Source organism: Enhydra lutris, unplaced genomic scaffold (assembly GCF_002288905.1).
Source record: "Enhydra lutris kenyoni isolate GAN:26980312 unplaced genomic scaffold, ASM228890v2 scaffoldscaffold7, whole genome shotgun sequence".
Taxonomy (NCBI): domain Eukaryota; kingdom Metazoa; phylum Chordata; class Mammalia; order Carnivora; family Mustelidae; genus Enhydra; species Enhydra lutris.
In genome coordinates this window covers 20,834,699-20,856,347 of record NW_019154091.1, presented here as the reverse complement: position 1 = coordinate 20,856,347, position 21,649 = coordinate 20,834,699, and the positions used below count along the sequence as shown (strand labels likewise).

Here is a 21,649-nt window from a genome sequence, read left to right as displayed (position 1 = left end):
AGTCAGGATTCCAATAACCAATGTATAATCTTAGATTATGGGGTTCAAAATCCCCGTCCCTAGCTAACTGGGCAGGATAGACAACGTAGCAGGTAAAATTTTCCTGAGTCAGGAACGTACTGAAGATTTTATTTAAAATAAAAGGCCTTTTGTGCTTATGGACTCTACTTTAATAAGCTGGAAGTTCCTTGATGCCAACAGTTATGCTTTCACCATTTTACTGAAGTCCATGGTTGGCAATCTACACGTAAGCGTGGCTCCACATGGGCTTATTCACTCCAAAGTAGGAAGACAGAAATGACTTTGGATTATATCTGTGTTCTTTTTCTTTTTTCCCCTCAAAATCTCAACCCTATTGGGTTTCAATTCCCTCTTGTTAATGCTTCTTTTCTGGGTCAAATCTTTCTCCTTAAGCAAGCAAAAGCAAAAACAAGTTTTTGAATAGTTCCACTTATTTGTATACATTGTTCACATACAGTGAACCCTACTTTTATTCATTTTCTTTAAATTTTAAAATTACTAAACAAAAATAATAATGGGACTTTGTAAGTCCCCTTCTAGTCTGGACAGTTTTTCCAATCATCAGTTTATTTGGGACTAGTGGCCTTTTTGACATTGCTCTTACATGTTTACTTTTATCTATCATTCATTATACATACGACTTTGGTACCAAAATCTTTCAGATTATGTTTTTAAAAGGAAGAGGTCTCCTGTTTCAGATATACTGCTTCTTCCTTAAGTCCACATCATAATAAATACAATCGTGAGTGTGTTACTATCCTCTTAAATTGTTGGGATAACAGTCATCCTTCATTGTCTTAACCAATCTTCTATGTTGGTTGAGACTAAAGTTGTTTCTAGAATTTTAGTAGTAGTTTGTGTGGAAGTCAGGCTGTGGTAGGTTATAAAGTGACTGACAGATGAGAATGTGAAAATAGTAATTGTGGACAACTCATTTAAGCTTGGATATTAGAGGCAGGAGAAAGATAAGTCAACAGCTAAGGAAGATGGCAGGATCAAGTGATGACTTTAAATATAGATTAGACATAACATGTTTAAGTACTAATGGAAATATCAGCGATGCATCATCTAGATGCATAAATCAGGAAAAAAGAGGCTGTGGTCATTGGGCTGCTAAGTCTTGACAGATGACTATCTGTTGTAGGAAGTCAGCAGAAGTTCTTATTGGTCTTGTGGACTCTATGCCCCTCAACAAGATTATCAAAACTGTTTTTGCATCTTTTCATCTTGGGATTTGGAATATGGGAAGAGAGTAAGTAAAAATAAAAGGAGAAAGAGAAACTAAAACCAGATCCCACATCTGCTAGAAGGAATACTTCCTTTGTTAGGATACCCGCCCCCAAATTCAAATGGTACCTTCAGGGTACCAAATGGTACCTTCAGGATACCTTGGCTCATATATGTTTTACCTTTCCAGCATAGTACTTAAAAATTAAATATGAAAAAAAGGGGGGGGGCGCCTGGGTGGCTCAGTGGGTTAAAGCTTCTGCCTTCGGCTCAGGTCATGGTCCCAGGGTCCTGGGATCGAGCCCCACATGGGGCTCTCTGCTCAGTGGGAAGCCTGCTTCTTCCTCTCTCTCTGCCTGCCTCTCTGCCTACTTGTGATCTCTGTCAAATAAATAAATAAATAAATCTTTAAAAAAATTAAATATGAATGCTTTAAATGGAAGAATAAATGCTCATTCACTCATTTTCACCTGTATTACTTCCTGTTATTTTAAACCCTGCCTATCATCTGATACACTGAGCAGAGATTTTCATTTGTAAATCCTGCTCCTACATTATAGGCATTAATACTATAAATAGAACTGTTAAGCCATCTGACAAAGAGCAGAATGAATTTTCTAAAAGGTACCTGAAAACTTGAAATCTTCCATTATTACCAAGCTTTTTTCCATGCTACTTCTGTGATTTGAGTGAATAATCGTGGTATCCAAGGAAAACATGCTTTAAGGATTTCTGGAATAGGGCAAGTGGGTGGCTCAGCTGATTAAGCATATAACTCTTGATTTTGGCTGAGGTCATGATCTCAGGGTTGCAAGATTGAGCCCCACCACACCCATTGTGGAGCCTGCTTAAGACTTTCTCTCTTTCTCTACCTCTCCCCTTCTTGTTTCTCTCTTTCTCAAATAAACTAAATAAATAGACTTCTAGAATAGAACAATTTTGTTTAGTTTCTGTTAACTTTATTCAAATACTTTTTGATGTGTTCTTTCCTTTGCACTTTGGGGTCTCCATGTTTATACTGTCTCTGCTAGCAACACATTTGAAAAAAATGACTACTTGCATATTCAGTTTGATTTACCAGGATTAGGGGTTATTAATGCAGTCACATCGACTGATTCATCATATCTGAAGTTTGTCTTATAACCCTAGCTTTTCAGATTGTTATACACTGCAAACAACACTCCCTTTACCAATATTCTCCTCTTTGAATTACTAATAATTTCTCCTTTGTTCCTCATCATTCTTGATGGAACCAAGTGAACGTGTTCATAGTTTTGTTTAGATAGTTTTTGTCGTCCATACCAAATTTCATTTAGAGGCCTCTAGTATAGCTACCCTGAGATTATTTTTCTTTCTTTGAGCTTATGATCTAAATCTTTAACTAAGAGTTCAAAATCTTAGGACGTGGTCCAAAACTTCAAATTTGGTTCTTTGACACCATCATCCCTCTACCATATTACTTTCCATGCCATCTTTCTTTTTCTATTTCTATTCACATTGGTAGAAGGAAGAACATTGCCAGTGCCTGTGTTTGAATTTGCCATATCAAGATATTATTAAAATCATAACCACCAGGGGTGCTTTCTTAGTTTCTTCTGATGCATAAGTCAGCACTACCAGGTGGTAGTCCCTGGGTTTGAAAAGTTTTCACAGTCTTCCCCTTACAATCTGGATACACCTTCCAAGACAAAAGTAGACCTGAGTTCATATCCTTCAACCGAAGTACCAGTGGTACCATATACCATATTCTTTTGGTAAATATATGGTTTTTTAAAATGTAATTGTGTCTGCATTTTCTTGTCATTTACTCCAGTCTTATTTCCAATAAAGACTTTTTATTCTTGGTCTCTCCAGGAGCTTTGATTCACTGTCAGTGCAGCTTCCATATAGTTCCAGAGGTCCAGAGGTACACATATCTGTACTGTTGTCCTCATCAGCATTGCAGTCCTTAACCTGCTGCTGACTCTGGCTTTATTTATACTGTATCTCTGTTGTTCTTCAGCGTAAAATAAAATTGCTCAGAGTTCAGAATTCTTCCTGGGGTGATGCTATGATCCCTAAAAACTATTGTTAATTTCCAACTTGGATGGAGTTGATGAAAATAATTATCACTAATTCCCTTTTCATCTGGTCTGACATAGAGGCACACAGTCACTTAAATGGGTAAGAAGGGCTGGGTTTCTAGAAGAATCTATATCCTACCAGACATTAAATTATATCCTGGATACCTTGATTTTGAAAGAATATTGGCAAAATTTCCGATTCAGTTACTCCTCATCAAAGTTAAATACAAAATAAAAATAGAAAAAAAATCTATGAGAGAAAGGCAATTAAATATATGTTAAAAGGGAAAGGTAAATTATAGATCCTAAAATGATATATATGTTGAAATAGGTATAAATAAAATGATTACTAGGTTAGCAAAATAAATATCTTAAAATAACTATCAACATTATTGTGAATTACACTGTAATATATTGGAAATGGCAAATAATTTGGTGAGATTATAAAGAGTTGTCAAATAAAAAATGAAAACAATGCCTCGGCATGTATATTTTATATTTTAAAAAGAATCATCTTCTATCTTCTTTCCTTATGCAATAACTTTTTATGGCTTAAGGAGTTCCTCTTCTGAGAAACAGAAATCCAAAGAGGATTTAATTAACCTGCTGAGTAACATTTAATCACATTTAATCACACACCAGTTTCCTATGGTTTGAGATGCTTTGTGTGGGTTTTACATTATGGAAGTTGGGAAGAGCATTTTTGAATACACCACATTTGTAAATTTGCAAACATAAATATTACTCTAGGAAATTCTTTTGGTGCCACGACTGGAAAGTAAGCCTGGCAGCTGGAACATTACTTCTAAGTAATCATTCCTTTATTTGGGAAACTAAAGAAAGTGCTAAGAAATCTGTACCATTCTGTTCAGCATTTAGTGTTAGAGGTAGGAGCTAAATATTTCCCAATAATTTAACTATAGTTCTAAGAAAAATACGAAAAGATGGAAAAAAGAAGATGCAATCACAAATAGCCAATATGATGAAAAAATAAATATGTAGAAAGAGACACACATACACACACACACAAACCAAGTGTATATGTTATCATTTTAGGAAATACATTTTTCATATTCTTTTTGTTTCAGACAATTATAAATATGTCCATGCATCCATCCATCCATCCATTCATCACCTATCTATGTACATATGTTTATACATTTACTTAGGGTCATTTTAAATGTACTGACCTATATTTTTCTTCAATCAGTAACTGACAATAAGTAAGTAACACAAGCTCTACTACCCTATTCCTTCCTCTGTCTCCCCACCTACACAGTGTAGAATTTGTTTGTGGAAGCTGTGTTAGCTTTAAACAAAGAAATCCTGTACTTTTTTGCCCTGCATATCGTAATTCTTTATTTTGACTGAAAAATTTATTTTGGATTTCTTATAGGGATTTCAATTGTTTCAGCAGAAAAACGTGTATAGATATCTGTCCCTTAAGTGGCAGAATGTTCAGTGGTTTTAAACCGCTTTGAAACACTGACACTAGGATAAATTTCTCAGTTTTGCAAGTTACTAAGACACTGTTTACTCATCAATAAAGAAGAATAACTGTAATAACATTTGTCTCATAGGAGCCTGGTGTCTATCACAGAGTCAGCATCAAATAAATTCTAGCTACTGTTATTCGTAGAAAAATCAAAAGGACCATACGTTTTACAATATTTTTCCCCTGTAAGTTTTGCCCAACATTATTCAGCTAAATTGAATTTATAGAGCCGATTAAAAAAGAAAGTTTGTCAGGGAAAAAAAAGCTGATTAAAAAAAGAAAGAAATGCAAAGATGGGAAATGAAACGAAAAGCAGATAGACCCTCAGAAGTGACCGCAATGAGTGGCCGTGAAGAGTCAAACCCATGCACACTTACGGAGCTGCCCAAGTCGGGCTTTTTCTTTTTTACCAAACAGACGTCCTATTGAAGACTTGATTCCCTTCTTCTTGGGGGCTTTGTGAAGAGAGTCTTGGCTGCTATTGGCACTGCCAAGCCCAAGGCTTTCTGGCTCAAGGGAGGCAGACAAACTACTGCAAAACACAAAAGAGAGCAAACTGCTCGTCCCACAAGGTACACAAGACTTGCTCCTTTAGAAAGGGACAAACGGAAGAACACTTACTTTCTCCCTTTCCTCCCACATTTGCTCTTAAGCATACTGAAGTTTGGGGGTTTTTTCAGCCTTACAGCTATCCAGTTTTTTTCTAGAAAAGATTATTTTTGTTCTAAATGTTTTCCCCCTTACTTTTGATATAATCTTGAATGAACCAAGGAACACAGGTTGGCTTATTCATTGCATGTTAAATGACCTTCCATTCTTCAGCATGTGACCCTTCCCCTAGTTCCTTCTCAGAGTTTATTATTTTTTAGTCATAAACATAATGACCCATGATAAGAAATTTAAATTTATCTAACAGTGAAATTTAAGGGGCTACTCCAGCCACAAATTTCCTGAGTTTTTGTCTAGACATCTTTCCCTCTCCCAGTTTTAGAATCTAATTCTTTTCATTTTAAATCATCGAGGTAGGATTTAGAAGCAAATAATTATATGCTCTAGTGATCACTTTATGTTTTTTCTTACAGTTCTCAGGTATTCTTTTAGGTACATGATAAACTGAAATGAATTCTAAGCAGTTGCTCGAGCTTCCATTCCTGGGCACTCTCACTGATGCTGTATTAATAGGAGAGGTTCAATACATATTGCTATCTATTCTACCACTGTTAATGTGACAACGCCATGATGAATTACTTTACTTATTCATCCTAATTAATGAGTTCACATTCTCTAAACTCTGAACCAATAGCTTTCACATGTTAAAATATAATTCACACTTTTCTTGGAGGATGAAAGCATATATTTTGAAACTGGAGTAACTATTTTTTTTCCACATTAGAAATTAAAAATAAATAAAACAGAAGGAAAAAATGCCTGTGAGCACAGAAAGCTCTGTTTTCAAATATATTTCTTGTAAAACACATACGATTTAGAAGACAGATTCTTAGGTTTTAATACTAAGTCATTATGTTCAGTTATATCAATTATGTGTCTAGAGATGCTGCAATTTATAAGACTGTAAAAGGCCATATATTTAAGATGTGAACTGCATACTTAGATTTATTTATGCCATTAGTTATTATGGAGACCTGCTTGCAATTTTGTAGGCAGAAAGAAAGGACCATAGGATGAGTTACTATGAAAAATGGGTATTTTTCCCTTATCCTTTCTTCTAACACTTTGGCATGGATACTTTTTTTCCTAAGGACTTTCTGCCTGAGTAGCTGTTCTAGCCCGCAGCACCAGCACCTGGAGGGTGGTGTACACATTTGTCTGCTAAAAGTAAATTAAGTGCAGTTGCGACTTCAGACCGTAATTACTCTTACACCTAAGCCAAATTTATAACCCTTTCCTAGAATCCCTTAATTTTTTTTGTCATTCCTCTTAGTAAGTCCTTCCATTAGCTTGACTTTAATAGGAAATATCTACTAAAAATAGAAGAGTTTGTCTCATTCACATTGGCTAGTAATAAGACCACAAATATACAGTTAATTTTAAAACTAAAAATTTGATCTCAGAATGCAATTTTTTTTCCCCACAAGTGATGTTGGAGACAGGGAGCAGAGCAATACCCAATGAAGAGTTAAATCTCAAATCAAATTTCTCACCTAAATGTTTAAGCAGTCAATTTGACAACACTGAAAGAAAGAGGAATATTTTCAGAAGGAGAGCATGCCAAGTTCTGGGTGCTGGGAGAGTCATACCTTCGGGCATCATTGTGGTAGGAGGAGGGAAGGGTGTGAGTCATCCTGATGGCTCTAGGGGTAGGGGGAGGAGAAGTTTCACATTTAATTGTTGCTTTATCCTCCCGACCATCTTCTTCCACCACTGCAATCTGGAAGAGGAAACAATACATTCAGATGAACTCTTTCTAGATTTCAACTGAAATTGATGGAAATGGAAAAATCATTAAGCAAGGCTAATTGATTCTAATATAAAAACAAAACAAAAAAACTTGGAGCATATAGGTCTTACACATATAAATTCACATTATTGAAGAGTGTGAGTGTCATAACTGTTTAAAAGTGAAGATGTTCCAGTTTAAAAAAAAAATAGACACATTCCACAACAATATATTTTAGAGTAAATAAACATCATAGATCAATACCCAGGGACTATGAAAAAGCTATCCTGGAATCCATTTCAATATAACAGGAATGCAAATGCTTTATAAAAAGTTACTGAACACATATTTGAGCTAATTCGCTAAAAAAAAAGCATGCATCGCCGGTTATCATAACATGGATATCTTTTCATAGATTTTTGAAGTGAGAAGAGAAGATGGTAAAAATACAACTTTACTAGATAAATTGTATTAAATCAGGATAATGAAATATGTTCCAGATATTTAAAAAGTGAGTGGCAGTTTATCAGGAAAAAAAATTTCTTGCAAATTATTTTGTTTTACTACTTCTCATGAGAATATGGACAAAGGCATACAGAAACCATAAGATGGCATGGAAGGGATTTCTTTAAATAATTTAGTTCAGAATCCAGAACAATTCAGGATACCAAACCAAATTTTGTCAGAGATAGACATATAAAAGTGCATTACAGTAAGACTTCTCAACAACTGAGTTGATTGTAAAGATGTACTTTTTTACAATAATCCTGCATATTTTTCATGGCATCGCTGTGCATTGAAATTCATAAAATATATACACATAGAAAGATGATGGAAAGCATAGTTAGAAGATACAGTTCTGATGACAAAATGTTAACAATATGACTATAGCAAAAATGTTAAAGCTGTTTATTATCTTATGTCAATATAATGTCTTACTTTGTTTCTATGTTAAGCTATTATGCATAAATGTATTTATGTAGGATACACAATAAAGACCTCATGCATTGGAGAAACTTAATGAAATTGTTTGACTGGGCTTTTGTCATCCAAGCTTAGACTACTTTTAACAGTTTATGTAGGCATCTTTATAGGATTTCCTCTCTCCATTTCAACCAGTATACTGCCACCAGAAGAATCTTTTCCAAGAACTACTTTGAGGATGATGTTAATACTCTGGAAAACTCTTTCTAAACTCACATCTCATCTAAATTCAGAAAGTACATTTCCAAACTCTTCCTAATATGTGTTTATGTCTTCACAGTCGCATGATCTAGCTGTAACTGTTTTCTGTGATTATTTCTGCTAAGCCTAACCTTTCTGCTTCCAGAATTTCCCCCTGAAACACCTCCTAAAATGACTTATTCTGTCCACATTGCCAGTCAAACTATGCCAACTTTCCAAATACCAGCTTTTAAAAACACCATACACAAACTGTTTGCCTGAATAATGCTTAGAGCTTACACTATATAAATAAAATAGAGGAGAAAGGATTTAGAATCAGAGATGGATTTGAATTCTGATTTCTCTTATTTGTTGAGTGACACGGGTTAATTACTTACCTTCTCTAAGATTCAATTTCCTCATCAATAAAATGGATATGATAATAATTATCTTAGCAGGTTTTTTTGAAGTACAAACAGAATCACACCTGTAACTCTTTATCCTGATACATAACAATTTTTAGTTTGTGGTCTTTTAATGACCAAGACCACCTACCTTTCTCACCAACCATTTCTTCACCCCCTGAATTCCCTGAGCCTGCATCTCTATACAGGACCTTCCTTTGTGACTTTTTTTCTTATATCCACTGAACTTCTTTTACATCCATCATCTACTCAGATTTCTTTCTATATTTCCAGTGTGACCCTTTTAAGTGGTAGAGGAAGTCAAAGACAAAGAACTTTATGCATGATAAATCTGACAGTTGAGAACCAACTGATAGTATCAAGGAGAAGATACTATATGAATATAGATAATAACTCAAGAAAAAAAAATTCCATCAATCTAAGCCACACAAATATAATATAGATTTCTTTAAATTAAAAAAGACAAAAGAAGAAAAATTGTTTGTTGGTTTCTGAAGTGTTTGGACATAATCTATCACATCTTGATGATGCTGAAAAATAAATTTATACACTGGATAATAGGTTGAATCTTTGAAATCTTTCCCATCTGATATCTCATGTGTCTGAACTCTGTTGTTCTCAATTATCTAACAAGATGTAATTTTGTGAATCAGAACTGGAGTCAATTTTGTTTCTCATTTCCAATATTTATTCTATTTATGTCACACCAAATAGGAAGGCAACAGATTAATGACTATTTTTATAAGTTTTGTATTCTTGATGCTCTGGCATCTGGTATCATGCTTGACCCAGGGCAAAATGTTCCTCCCAGGGCTAGCTAATTCCTAGAGATAGCAAACTACTTCCCTGGAGTATGCCTTTCATGTGCACATTAATCAATCTAGCCCAGTATGCCAAATCATACTCTCTATCTGGTTCTTACACTTCAGGAGGCAATATTCCTCTACCTTAATTATCCCAGGATGGGAATCAGTAACTAGAGATGGCCCAGTACCTAGAGCCCACTGACACGATTAAAACCACCCAATCCTAAGCCTGCTTACCCTGTCTTGCCATTCCAACAGAAACCACAGTAAAGCTCCTACTCATCCTTTCTCCTAGCTCTTTCTGCTTCAGGAAAACCTACTCGGGTACTTCCCTTTGCCTTTGCATTCTATGGCATGCCCCCTTCCTCTTGGGAAGTATGAGTAACAAGCTATCTTTTCATTGGCTGTGGTCTCCTGATCTGTTGGTCTGAATAATAGTAAAACCTACAATTAAAAATAAGCACATTGTTCTAACACTGACAATAAACAATCTAACTCTATGATATTTAGACCATGTAATCTAATCATTACCCTACAAAGCATAAACAATTTTATTTTGAAGCATTTGCTCTTATATTTACACAATTGGATAACACTTAAACTCAGTATTTCTTTTTATGTTTATAAAATGGTTCAACCAATGGGAATATAATTTTAAAGCTTTCATAGAAAAGCAACATTCAGTTAGCAATCATATAAAAGATATTTACAGTACCTTTCTCCGATGTTTCCTTAGATCACTTGGCTGTGATTGGCAGTAATAAAAGCAACATAAAACAGAACTAATTAGAGAGTACCATTTGATCATGTTACAAGTTTAAATAGTATTCTATAACTTGACTGTCTTGTTTTTTCATTCCATTGTTTTCTAAATAAATGTCTTTAACCATTACAGAAGGAATTCTCCTGAGAGGGACTTCAGAGAGGAAACTTCTTAGATGGAATGGGTGGAGAGCATGTCCACATGATGGGGTCAAACATACGTGTATGAGATCTGAGACATGGAACCCTAGGGAATAGGAAGCACATATGGAGTGATCTAGCCAGAAATAAGTATGGTACTATACCCTCCCAAGAAAACATAAATGGGAATGAAGAAGATCATAGATAAGTGAAGAATCAGTGCACATATATGGAGCTTATAAATATTCCTTTTTGCCCTATCTATGCAGAGCCTTGGTCCTCCCTTGGGCTGGGATGCTATTCCTGAGGTATCTCAAACTTCCTGGCATCCCAACAAATCTCTCATTCCCAAATGCCAAAAGCTCTGGCCTCAGTGTAACATATTTCTATGACTGCTGTTTTCTTGTTGATGCACTTTTAAAGAATTTTTTGAAAAGCGAATTCTTTCTAATTTCCAATGAACCTATATTCCCTTAATATCTTCATTAATTTTTCTTGTGTGAGTAAAACAATTTTATTCCATTTTAGTTACATTTACATTTATATATTTTTCATTCAATATTCTAACTAGATATTGGTGGAATGTTCTTTATGCTTATAGATTTGTGGTGAGGTAAAAGTAAATAAAAGCACATTTTATAATGAGGACAAATAATGTTTGTAAAACATATAAACATATCCAATACAAATGAATACAATAATCTTTTCCATCTCTGTTTTTCTGTCCCTAAAACTTTTCATTTTCCTCTGACTATTCAAACATGGATTATATCCAACAAGATTATCTTTCCTCCCCCAATATTTTCTACAGGTAAAAGAAAATCTACTTGTCTTTCACTGTAACAGTGATGAATTTAATGACAAAGTGCTATTAGGAGATAAGGACTTCCCAGGTTTCATTTCTTTTTTCTGAGTCAGATACGGAAAATTTTAATTACATTTTTACCCTCAGGAAAAGCTTCAAACATTTTTAAGTATGGTAATCATAGTGTAATAATGTTCAGTTGCCATTGATTTATTTACGACTAACTGCTCAAGAAAATGCAGAAAACTGGCACCTCTTTCAGATATACACAAACATTATGTCTAAATGTGTTTATACACATTTTATTAGTATAAAATAATAACACTATCAAAGATTATGATGCTAATGTTTATGGAACTACTTAAATGAGCAAAACACTATATTGCAAAAGTATAAAAAAGAATAGCAGAACAGAAATAACGGAAGCTTCCTTGCCTTGAATACTGACTAAATTATGCTCTGTGGGCATAACACTCTTACTATAGCTTTGATAATAAACAAGTCATCAATATATGTAGCAAATATAAACAGAAACTAAGCCAGAGACAATATCCTGTTTAGTTAATAAAGTCAGATTGATGGTTCCTAGATTTTGAAAATAAGCAGATCACAACGTAGCTGCATATACTGGGTATATCTCAGTATACTGGCTAAAAGTTTGTGCTGTGTCAAGGTGGGGTCAGTTCTGATTAGCTGTCCTTTGCCCTGATTGGATATTTTTTATAAAGTCTATTTTAAAATTACTTTTTTAAGATTTTATTTAATTATTTATTTGAGAGTGAGAGCACGAGCATGAGCCAGGGCCAGGGGATGGGAGGTGGTGGGGAGCAGCAGAGGGAGAAGCAGACTCTCTGCTGAAGAAAGAGCCTGACTAGGATCTAGATTCCAGGACAAGACCTGAGCTCAAGATCTGAGCCAAAGACAGCCACTTACCTAAGCCACCCAGGTGCCCCTATTTAAAAATATCTTTTAATATCAAGTCTGGAAATGAGCACAGACTAGAAGACTCAGTAGCTTAAGAAGGTAAAAATTTCCTTTTTTTAAAAAAAATTTTGCCATTTTTCTTTTATGTTGATCTTTATTGTATGAAAGTCCATAATCATAAAGAGTTTGAACATGAAAAATACTGTAATACCATAAGAATCGTTTTTGTTTCAATTCTTAATTGTAACATTAAAGAAAAAGATATTTAACTTACATACATAACAAATTTGTAAAAATAAAATTTAAAAAACTTGTAAGGTATTTTCTCCTCAGAGGTGACAGCATTTTCTATATATAGAGAGATATGACTTCTTTATAAATATGTGCATATATGTGCATTAATATAAATCAGTTCCAATGGAAATAATTTTTACAATTTATTAGCTACAATACATATCACTGCAACATATTTATGTAAAGATGTCATTTAGAAAATGAATTAAAATGTTTTTCAGATATTTCATACACTTAAATACACACACAGATATAGACACTGTGACACTATCTATAGTAGCTTCACAGCCTTCTGACTGTATTTAGAAACACTGTATACACCCCATATTCTTCTGTAGTGTCATTAATTTCTCCTCCATTTGTTATATTTGTGCTAGTTTTATACTGTAGAAAACTTATTTCACCTATTTGTTTTAAATTAATTTCTATCTCCAAACTCATCTTTAATTAGAATTTTATTGTTTTAGCAGTGAAGTTTTACTATTCATTACAAAAACAGAATTTTACCTCTAAAAATGTTTTAGAATATTTAAATCTTCATTAATGTCATTTAAACATATTCCCAGGTTATCACACACACACACACACACACACACACACACACACACACACACACAAAGGGACAGAATAGCACAAGCTTTTGTGTCAGGAAATCTGAAGAAAAATCCAGCTCCACTTACTGTGGTAAGCATAAGCAATTTACTCATGCTCTCAAACCCCAGTTACCTCTGCTCTCTCTTGAGGTGATACCCTCAGACTTGCAGATGTTATCACGAGAACTAAGTGACTAACTAACCATCATAGCATTCAGTAGTCATTCCTGTCATTCCTTCCAGACGTTCCTCTGTATTATTTTTAGCAAAGGGCACTTTGATTTTTCTCTCAATTATGTTCAGTGTGCCTCTTAATTTAGGTTTCCAACTATTAATCCCAAATATTAAAAAAAAATGAAATAAAGAAAGAGTAAAGAAGGGTAAAAATGTTGACATGAAATTCTAAAAAATATTGGTAAATTGTCACTATTTTTTCTGATGGCTCTTCTTATTAAAATTATATTACCTATATTATAAAATGTTAACATTCTATGTTGTTCTATTGAAGCAATTATAATAATGTGGGGTTTTTTTGTGATTTATTGCCTTAAAAATAAAAAACCCAGTCCCAATTTACTTGATCAAGATCCCATGAAAATTTACTTAATGGTTTAAGTCATTCAGATAGCTGCTGGGATATTTAGACTACTGCTTTTCTATTTACTTATTATGTGATCTTAGAAAATTACACCTTTGTAGGCTACATTTGTTTGTCTTCATAATGGGATAAATAGTTGCACCCACCACATAGGGATGTTGTGAAAAAAAGAAAAACAACAAAAAACACAGAAGGTCCTTAGAATAAACACCCAGTAAGTATCAGCTCATGCACCATTCATCCTAATGGGGGCAAGTTTTCTCATGCATATCATCATACCAGTGTCATGACTCCCATCCGATCCATTTCCCTGGCAGGACTCCGAGGGGTAAGCTTTGGCGTTGAGTGTCCACTCGGGGGAGATGAACTGGCCAGTGAAGAAGCTGTAACCGAGGCAGTGATAGAGGTTCCTGGGTGGACTCTTGCTAAATTCAGGCCTTCTAGGCTCACACTAGCCACTCGATTCTCAATTTCTTCAGCACGTAACTCCGTAGATTCTTTTTCTTCCTGAATTAGCCTGAAAGATACAGTTTAATTTGGATCCATGATATGGTGCTAAGATGGTAGCTGGAATTCACGTAAATAAATGAATAAATAAATAAAGAGCTCTGTGAATATTTTATACCAAATCTAACGTTTTCTTTTCTCTAAGGCAACGATATAACTTTCAATAAATTTCAGAGGCTTTCTGGCTGAAATTCAGAAAATCCTTCTTTTCAAGTGATATATAACTCCTCCCCACTTTCAGTCTAACCCTCTTTCTATACTACCACCTGCTAAAACTTTTTTTTCCAGCTGCTAAACCTTTTAAAACCTTGCCTGCCTAGATAATTTCTGCTACTAATCCTTTTTTTTTTCCTGCCACTCATTTTAATCTTACATTTGGACTGAGGTGCCAATAAATGGACTTTTAGAAACTCAGATCCTAACAAAGATACTGAACTTGACCTCCCACCTGATGAAAAAGTATAACTGATGGAATCTTCAACGAATGGTCATTCATAATTATCATTTGGTCAAATAAAACCCCGAGACTTTTTTTAAGAATACTTACTTAGCCAAGTCAACTTCAAAAAAACACCAGGTAATGTAATAATATGGAGATGATCTAACCACAGGTAGATAGATATGTACATACAGAATAAAAGAAATTGTTTCAACTGTTGCTATAAATGCTTTTGAGAAGACAAAGCACTATTACCCGTTTTTTCTTTAAGGAGAAGCTTCAAGAATACGTACAAATTAACTCTTAGAGACATGCAAAGAACAAAGAGCTTTAGTTGGGTCACATAAATATCCTATTTAAGTAGAATCTATACATATTTTATATATTGTTACAATGAAACTGTGTAGCAGCAGTTGATTTAAAAACGGTGATCAACAACCTCTCCTGAGATATTTTCCTATTAACTACAAATGGCTTATTGTGATCTATGATACATAGTCCTAAAATCCAAGGTTATAATAACTGCAAAGTTTTCTTTTCGCATATTTACTTTGGAAACCAGTTTTTTGTTTTTTTTACAAAACTAAACATACTCTTACCATATCATTCGGTAATTGTGTTCCTTGGTATTTACTTAAGGGAGTTGAAAACTTAAGTCTACACAAAAACCTGCATACAGATGTTTATAGCAACTTTATACATAATTGACAAACCTTGAAAGCAACCAAGATCTCTTTTAGTTGGTAAAGGGATAATCTGTGGTATATCCGGACAATGGAATAGTACTCAGGGCTAAAAAGAAATGAACTACCAAGCCTTGAAAAGAGATGGAAGAACATTAAGTGTATATGACTAAGCAAAAGAAGCCAATCTAAACAGGCTACATATTGTGTGATTCCAACTATATGACACTCTAGGAAAAAGCAAAACTACAGGGACAGGAAAAGATCAATGGTTATCAGAGGTCAGCAGGGGGAAAGGGTTGAATAGGCAGAACACAGAGGATTTTTATGGCAGTGAAAAATGCTCTGTATGATACCATAATGATGGATACTTGTCAGACATTTTCCAAACCTACAGAATATACAACATCAAAAGTAAATTATAATGTAAACAATGGAATTTGGGTGATTATTATGTTTCGGTATAGGTGCACCAACTTTAATATACTGTTGTGGCGAAGGGTGTTAATGATGGGGGAGACCATGCATGTGTGAGGCCAGGGGATATACGGGAAATCTTGTTACTTTGCGTGAACCTTCAGATCTGCATGAACGTAAAACTGCTTCCAAAATTTAAGTAAAAAGATACTGAGACACATTTACTCTTAGTTATAATTTTTCAGTTCCACAAAGAATATGAATTCTGTGGTGCCTGGGTGGTTCAGTCAGTTAAGCATCTGCCTTCAGCTCAGGACATGATCCCAGGGTCCTGGGATCCAGCCCCATGGCCGGCTTTCTGCTCAGCGGGGAGTCTGCTTGTCCCTCTCCTTCTGCCCTTCCTCCCCCCGCTCCTGCTCTCTTCTTGTGTGCTCTCTCTCTCTCTCTCTCTCTCTCAAATAAATGAATAAAATATTTTTTAAAAAGAATAAGAATTCTCTTACTTTGAAGTTTATTTTCATGGGTACACTTTAAGTTCACCCAAAGATCAGAATCCCAAAGAAAGGCTTAGTCAAGTAACATAACACAACATTATTAACGCTTTAAACACATTTCAATGGAAAAAAATGTCTCCTCTTAGAAAAACAACAACAACAAAAAAAAGAAATTTTGTTCTTTAAAATGCCGAGTGGGAAATGACTCCTTCAGAAAAATTGTTTTTTCTACGAATAAACTGTAGTTATGAACACTAGACATTGTATTAATTGTAAAGGAAAGTCAAACCTAGAGAAATAAACTGAGTAATAGGTAGACTGAAGTTTAATTAAACAGGATATCAAATGCTACCGATATGTTCAGTTTATTTAGAAAAATGATAATCCATTGATCTTTAGAATCCTAATGCAGAGAAAGAAGAAAGAAAGAAAGAAAAAGAAAGAAAGAAAGAAAGAAAGAAAGAAAGGGAAAGAGAGGGAGGGAGGAAGGAAGAGAAAAGATTCCCTTTGAAATGTCCTAATGTGGGGCTCCTGGGTGGCTCAGTGGGTTAAAGCCTCTGCCTTCGGCTCAGGTCATGATCTCAGGGTCCTAGGATAAAGTCCCGCATGGGGCTCTCTGCTCAGCAGGGAGCCTGCTTCCTCCTCTCTCTCTGCCTGCCTCTCTGCCTACCTGTGATCTCTGTCTGTCAAATAAATAAATAAAATCTTAAAAAAAAAAAAAAGAAATGTCCTAATGCGTTGGGGAGAGAGTCCCATATAAATCATTAAAAAGGATGGAATAATAAATAAGACCACAAAAGTAAGGCACTCAAAATAGTAGCTAACTGCAGATGCACAGATTAAATAACAAATGAGGCAGTGGCAAATGAAGTAATTTAATCCCTTCCTTTAAGGGAGAATTAGCAAACTAAGGGAACCAGAAAAGAGGAATTTTTTTTAATGGTTAACAATAGTTTGTGGAAGAAGAAAAATCTTAACCAGAAATAAATTCTAGCGTTAGCAGTTTTTACGAAGATGCTACCACTGTTTTTATGAAGATGCTTATTTCTTTTTTATAACAAGTTTTTAAATTTTAATTCCAGTATAGTTAACATAGTGTTATATCAGTTTCAGGTGTACAATAGAGTGATTCAACACTTCCATACACACTCAGTGCTCATCATGGTACATGAACTCCTTAATTCCCATCACATGTTTCACCCATTCTCCCACCCTCTCGCCTCTGGTGACTGTCAGTTTGTTCTCCACACTTAAGAGTCTGTTTCTTGGTTTGCCTCCCTTTTTTCCCTTTGCTCGTTTGTTTTGTTTCTTAAATTCCACATATTAGTGAAATCGTATGGTATTTGGCTTTCTGTGAATTATTTCACTTAGCATGATACTCTCTAGCTCCATCCATGTTGTTGCAAATGGCAAGATTTCAGTTTGTTCTGTTTTGTTTTGTTTTTTGAGAGAAAAAGAGAGTGCACACAGATGCACACCTACGAATGAGAGGAGGTGAGGAGCAGAGGGAGAGGGGGATTTTTTTGGTTATGTTGTACACCTGCAACATGTGAATTTTTTTGGTAAAATTTTTTTATTTAAATTCAATTTAATTAACATACACTGTATTATTAGTTTCAGAGGTAGAATTTAGTGATTCAGTAGTTGCATATAATACCCCGTGCTCATTAGTTCAAGTGCCCTCCTTAATGCCCGTCACCCAGTTACTCCATTCCCCCACCCACCTCTCCTCCAGCAAGCGAATCTTAAGCAGGCTCCATGTAGAGCCTGAGGCAGGGCTCAATCGCATGACCCTGAGATCATGACTGAGCCCAAATCAAGATTCAGATATTTAGCCAACTTAGTCACTCAGGTGCCCCAAGATTTCATTCTATTTTAGGGCTGAATAATTTCTCCATTGTATGTATATACCAATTCTTTACTGTTTATCTATCAATGGACTCTCAGTCTGATTCTATAGTCTGGTTACTGTCAATAATGCTGCAATAAACATAGGGTTGCACGTATCCCTCTGAATGAGTGTTTTGGTATTTTTTGAGGAAATACCTAGTAGTGTGATTACTGGCTCTTAGGGTAGTTGTGGTCTTTTTTTCTTTGAAGATTTTATTTGTGTGTGTGTGTGAGAGAGAGAGAGAGAGAGCATGCACACAAGCAGGGGCAGCAGCAGGCAGAGGAAGAAGAAGCAGGCTCCACGATGAGCAAGGAGCCCCAAGTGGGACTTGATCCCAGGACGCTGGGATCATGACCTGAGCCCAAGGCAGCCACTTAACCGGTTGACTGAGCTACACAGGCATCCCAGATAGTTCTCTTTTTAACTTTTTGAGGAATCTCTATACTGTTTTCTGGAGTGGCTGTAACAGTTTCCATCATCCACCAACAATGTCAGAGGATTCTCCTTTCTCCACATCTTCACCAGCAACACTTGCTCTTTCTTATGTTTTTGGTTTTAGCTATTCTGACAGGTGTGAAGTAATATCTCATTGTACTTTTTATTTGCATTTCCCTGACAGTTAGTGATGTTGAGCATCTTTTCATGTGTCTGCTGACTATCTGTGTCTTTTAGGAAAAGTTTCTTTTCATTTCTACCCATTTTTAATTGTATTATTTATTTTTGGGGTGTTGAGTTGTATGAATTTTTTTATATATTTTGGATATAACCCTTTATTGGACATGTCATTTGCAAATATCTTCTCCCATTCTGTAGGTTACCTTTTAGCTTTGTTGATTGTCTCCTTCACTGTGCAAAAGCTTTTTATTTTGATGTAGTCCCAATAGTTCATTTTTGGCTTTGCTTCCCTTGCCTCAGGAGACATATCTAGAAAATGTTGCTATGGCTGATGTCAGAAATTACTGCCTATGCTCTCTTTTAGCATTTTTAGGGCTTCAGATCTCACATTTAGATCTTTACTCCATTTTGAATTTATTTTTTTTTAAAGATTTTATTTATTTATTTGACAGAGATCACAAGTAAGCAGAGAGGCAGGCAGAGAGAGAGATGGGGAAGCAGGCTCCCTGCTGAGCAGAGATCCTAATGCAGGGCTCGATCCCTGGACCCTGAGATCATGACCTGAGCTGAAGGCAGAGGCTTTAACCCACTGAGCCACTCAGGCGCCCCTGAATTTATTTTTGTGTATGGTGGAAGAAAATGTTCGTTTCATTCTTTTGCACATAGCTGTCCAGTTTTCTCAACACTATTTGTTGAAGATACTGGTCTTTCCCCATTGTATATTCTTTCTTCCTCTGTCAAAGATTAATTGACCATATACTTTTGAGTTTATTTCTGTGATTTCTAGTCTGTTCTACTGATCAATGTGTCTGTTTTTACGCCAGTACCATACTGTTTTGATTACTAAAGCTTTGTAATATAACTTGAAGTCTGGAGTTGTGATACATCCAGTTTTGATTTTCTTTTTCAAGATTGCTTTGGCTATTCAGGATCTACTGTGGTTCCACACAAAGTTTAGGATTGTTTGTTCTAGTTTGTGAAAAATATTGTTGTTATTTTGATAGGGATTGCTTTAAATTTGTAGATTACTTTGGGTAGTACAGACATTTTAACAATATTTGTTCTAATCCATGAACATGGAATATCTTTGCATTTCTTTGTGTTTTTTTAAGTTTCTTTCATCAGTGTTTAATAGTTTTTGGAGTATAGGTCTTTCAATTCCTTGGTTAAGCTATCCCTACATATTCTATTATTTTTTAAAAGTGCAATTGTAAATGGGATTATTTTCTTCATTTCTCTTTCTACTCCTTCGTTATTAGTGTATAGGAATGCAACAGATTTCTGTACATTGATTTTGTGCCCTGCCACCTTAATGAATTCATTTATCAGTTCTAGTAGTTTTTTGGTGGAGTCTTTAGGATTATCTATAAACAATATCATGTCATCTGTAATTAGTAGAAGTTTTAGTTCTTCCTTACCAATTTGGACATTTTTTCCTTCTTTTTGTTGTCTAATTGCTATGGCTAGGCTTCCAATAGTATGTTGAATAACAGTGGTGAGAATGGACATCCTTGTCTTTTTCCTGACCTTAAGAAAAAAACTTTTCCATGACTGAGTATGATACTTGCTATGGGTTTTTCATGGAAAGCCTTAATTATTATGTTGAGATATTTTCCCTCTAAATCTACGTTGTTGAGGGCTTTTATCATGAATGGGTATTGTACTTTGCCAAATGCTTTCTCTTCATCTGTTGAAATGATCATGTGTTTTTTAATCCTTTTCTTATTGATGTGCTGTATCACATTGATTTGTGAATATTTGATTACCCTTGCATTCTAGGGCTAAATCCCTCTTGATCATAGTGGATGTTTTTAATGTTTTGTTGGATTTGGTTCATTAATATTTTGTTGAGAATTTTTGCATCTATGTTCATCAGAGATATTGGCCTACAGTTCTTTTTTTGGTAATGTATTTATCTGGTTTTGGAATCAGGGTCATACTGGCCTCATAGCATGGATTTGGAAGTTTACTTTAATTTGTATTTTTTGGAATAGTTTGAGAAGAATTGATATTACCGCTTTTTCAAATGTTTGGTAGAATTTGCCTGTGAAGTCATCTGGTCCTGTACTTTTGTTTGTTGGGAGTTTTTTGATTACTGATTCAATTTCATTGCTGATAACTGGTCTGTTCAACTTTTCTATTTCTTCCTGTTTCAGTTTAGGTTATACATTTCTGGGAATTTATCCATTTCTTCAAGTTTGTCCAATTTGTTGGCATATAATTTTTCACAATATTCTCTTAAAATTGTATTTCTTTTTTTAAGATTTTATTTATTTATTTGACAGAGAGAGATCACAAGTAGACAGAGAGGTAGGCAGAGAGAGAGAGAGCGAAGCAGGCTCCCTGCTGAGCAGAGAGCCCAATGAGGGACTTGATCCCAGGACCCTGAGATCATGACCTGAACTGAAGGCAGTGGCTTAACCCACTGAGCCACCCAGGCGCCCTTAAAATTATATTTCTGTGGTGTTGCATATTACTTCTCTTTCATCTGTAATTTTATTTGGGTCTTTATTTTAGGAGTCTGGCTGGATGTTTATCAATTTTATTGACCTTTGAAAAGAACCAACTCCTAGTTGCATTTATCTCCTCTATTGGTTTTTGTTTGTTCATTTATTTTTAGTTTCTTATCATTTATTTCTGCTCTAACCTTTATTATTTCCTTCCTTCTGATGGTTTTGTATTTTGTTTGTTATTTTTCTAGCTCCTTTAGGTATAAAGTTAGATTGTTTATTTGAGATTTTTCTTGCTTCTATCTTGCATTGCTATAAACTTTCCTCTTAGAAACACTTTTGCTGTATCCCAAAGACTTTGGACCACTGCATTTTTCATTTTGATTTGTTTCCACTTATTTTTTATTTCTTCTTTGATTTCCCCATTGATTCTTCTT

The 21,649-nt window shown here is 35.0% G+C and overlaps 1 protein-coding gene across 4 annotated transcripts in view; it reads right to left on the bottom strand.

Annotated features, from left to right (window-relative positions):
* Positions 1 to 21,649, bottom strand: part of LOC111142065 (PTPRF interacting protein alpha 2) — a 492,908-nt gene that overhangs the window by 64,230 nt on the left and 407,029 nt on the right. For all 4 annotated transcript variants that reach the window (XM_022495008.1, XM_022495009.1, XM_022495010.1 and 1 more), the window contains 4 exons: positions 13,996 to 14,233; positions 10,315 to 10,344; positions 7,065 to 7,195; positions 5,184 to 5,338 (listed from right to left, as the gene is read on the bottom strand). In XM_022495008.1, coding sequence (XP_022350716.1) covers positions 5,184 to 5,338; positions 7,065 to 7,195; positions 10,315 to 10,344; positions 13,996 to 14,233 — 554 coding nt within the window. The remainder of the gene's footprint in view (positions 1 to 5,183; positions 5,339 to 7,064; positions 7,196 to 10,314; positions 10,345 to 13,995; positions 14,234 to 21,649) is intronic.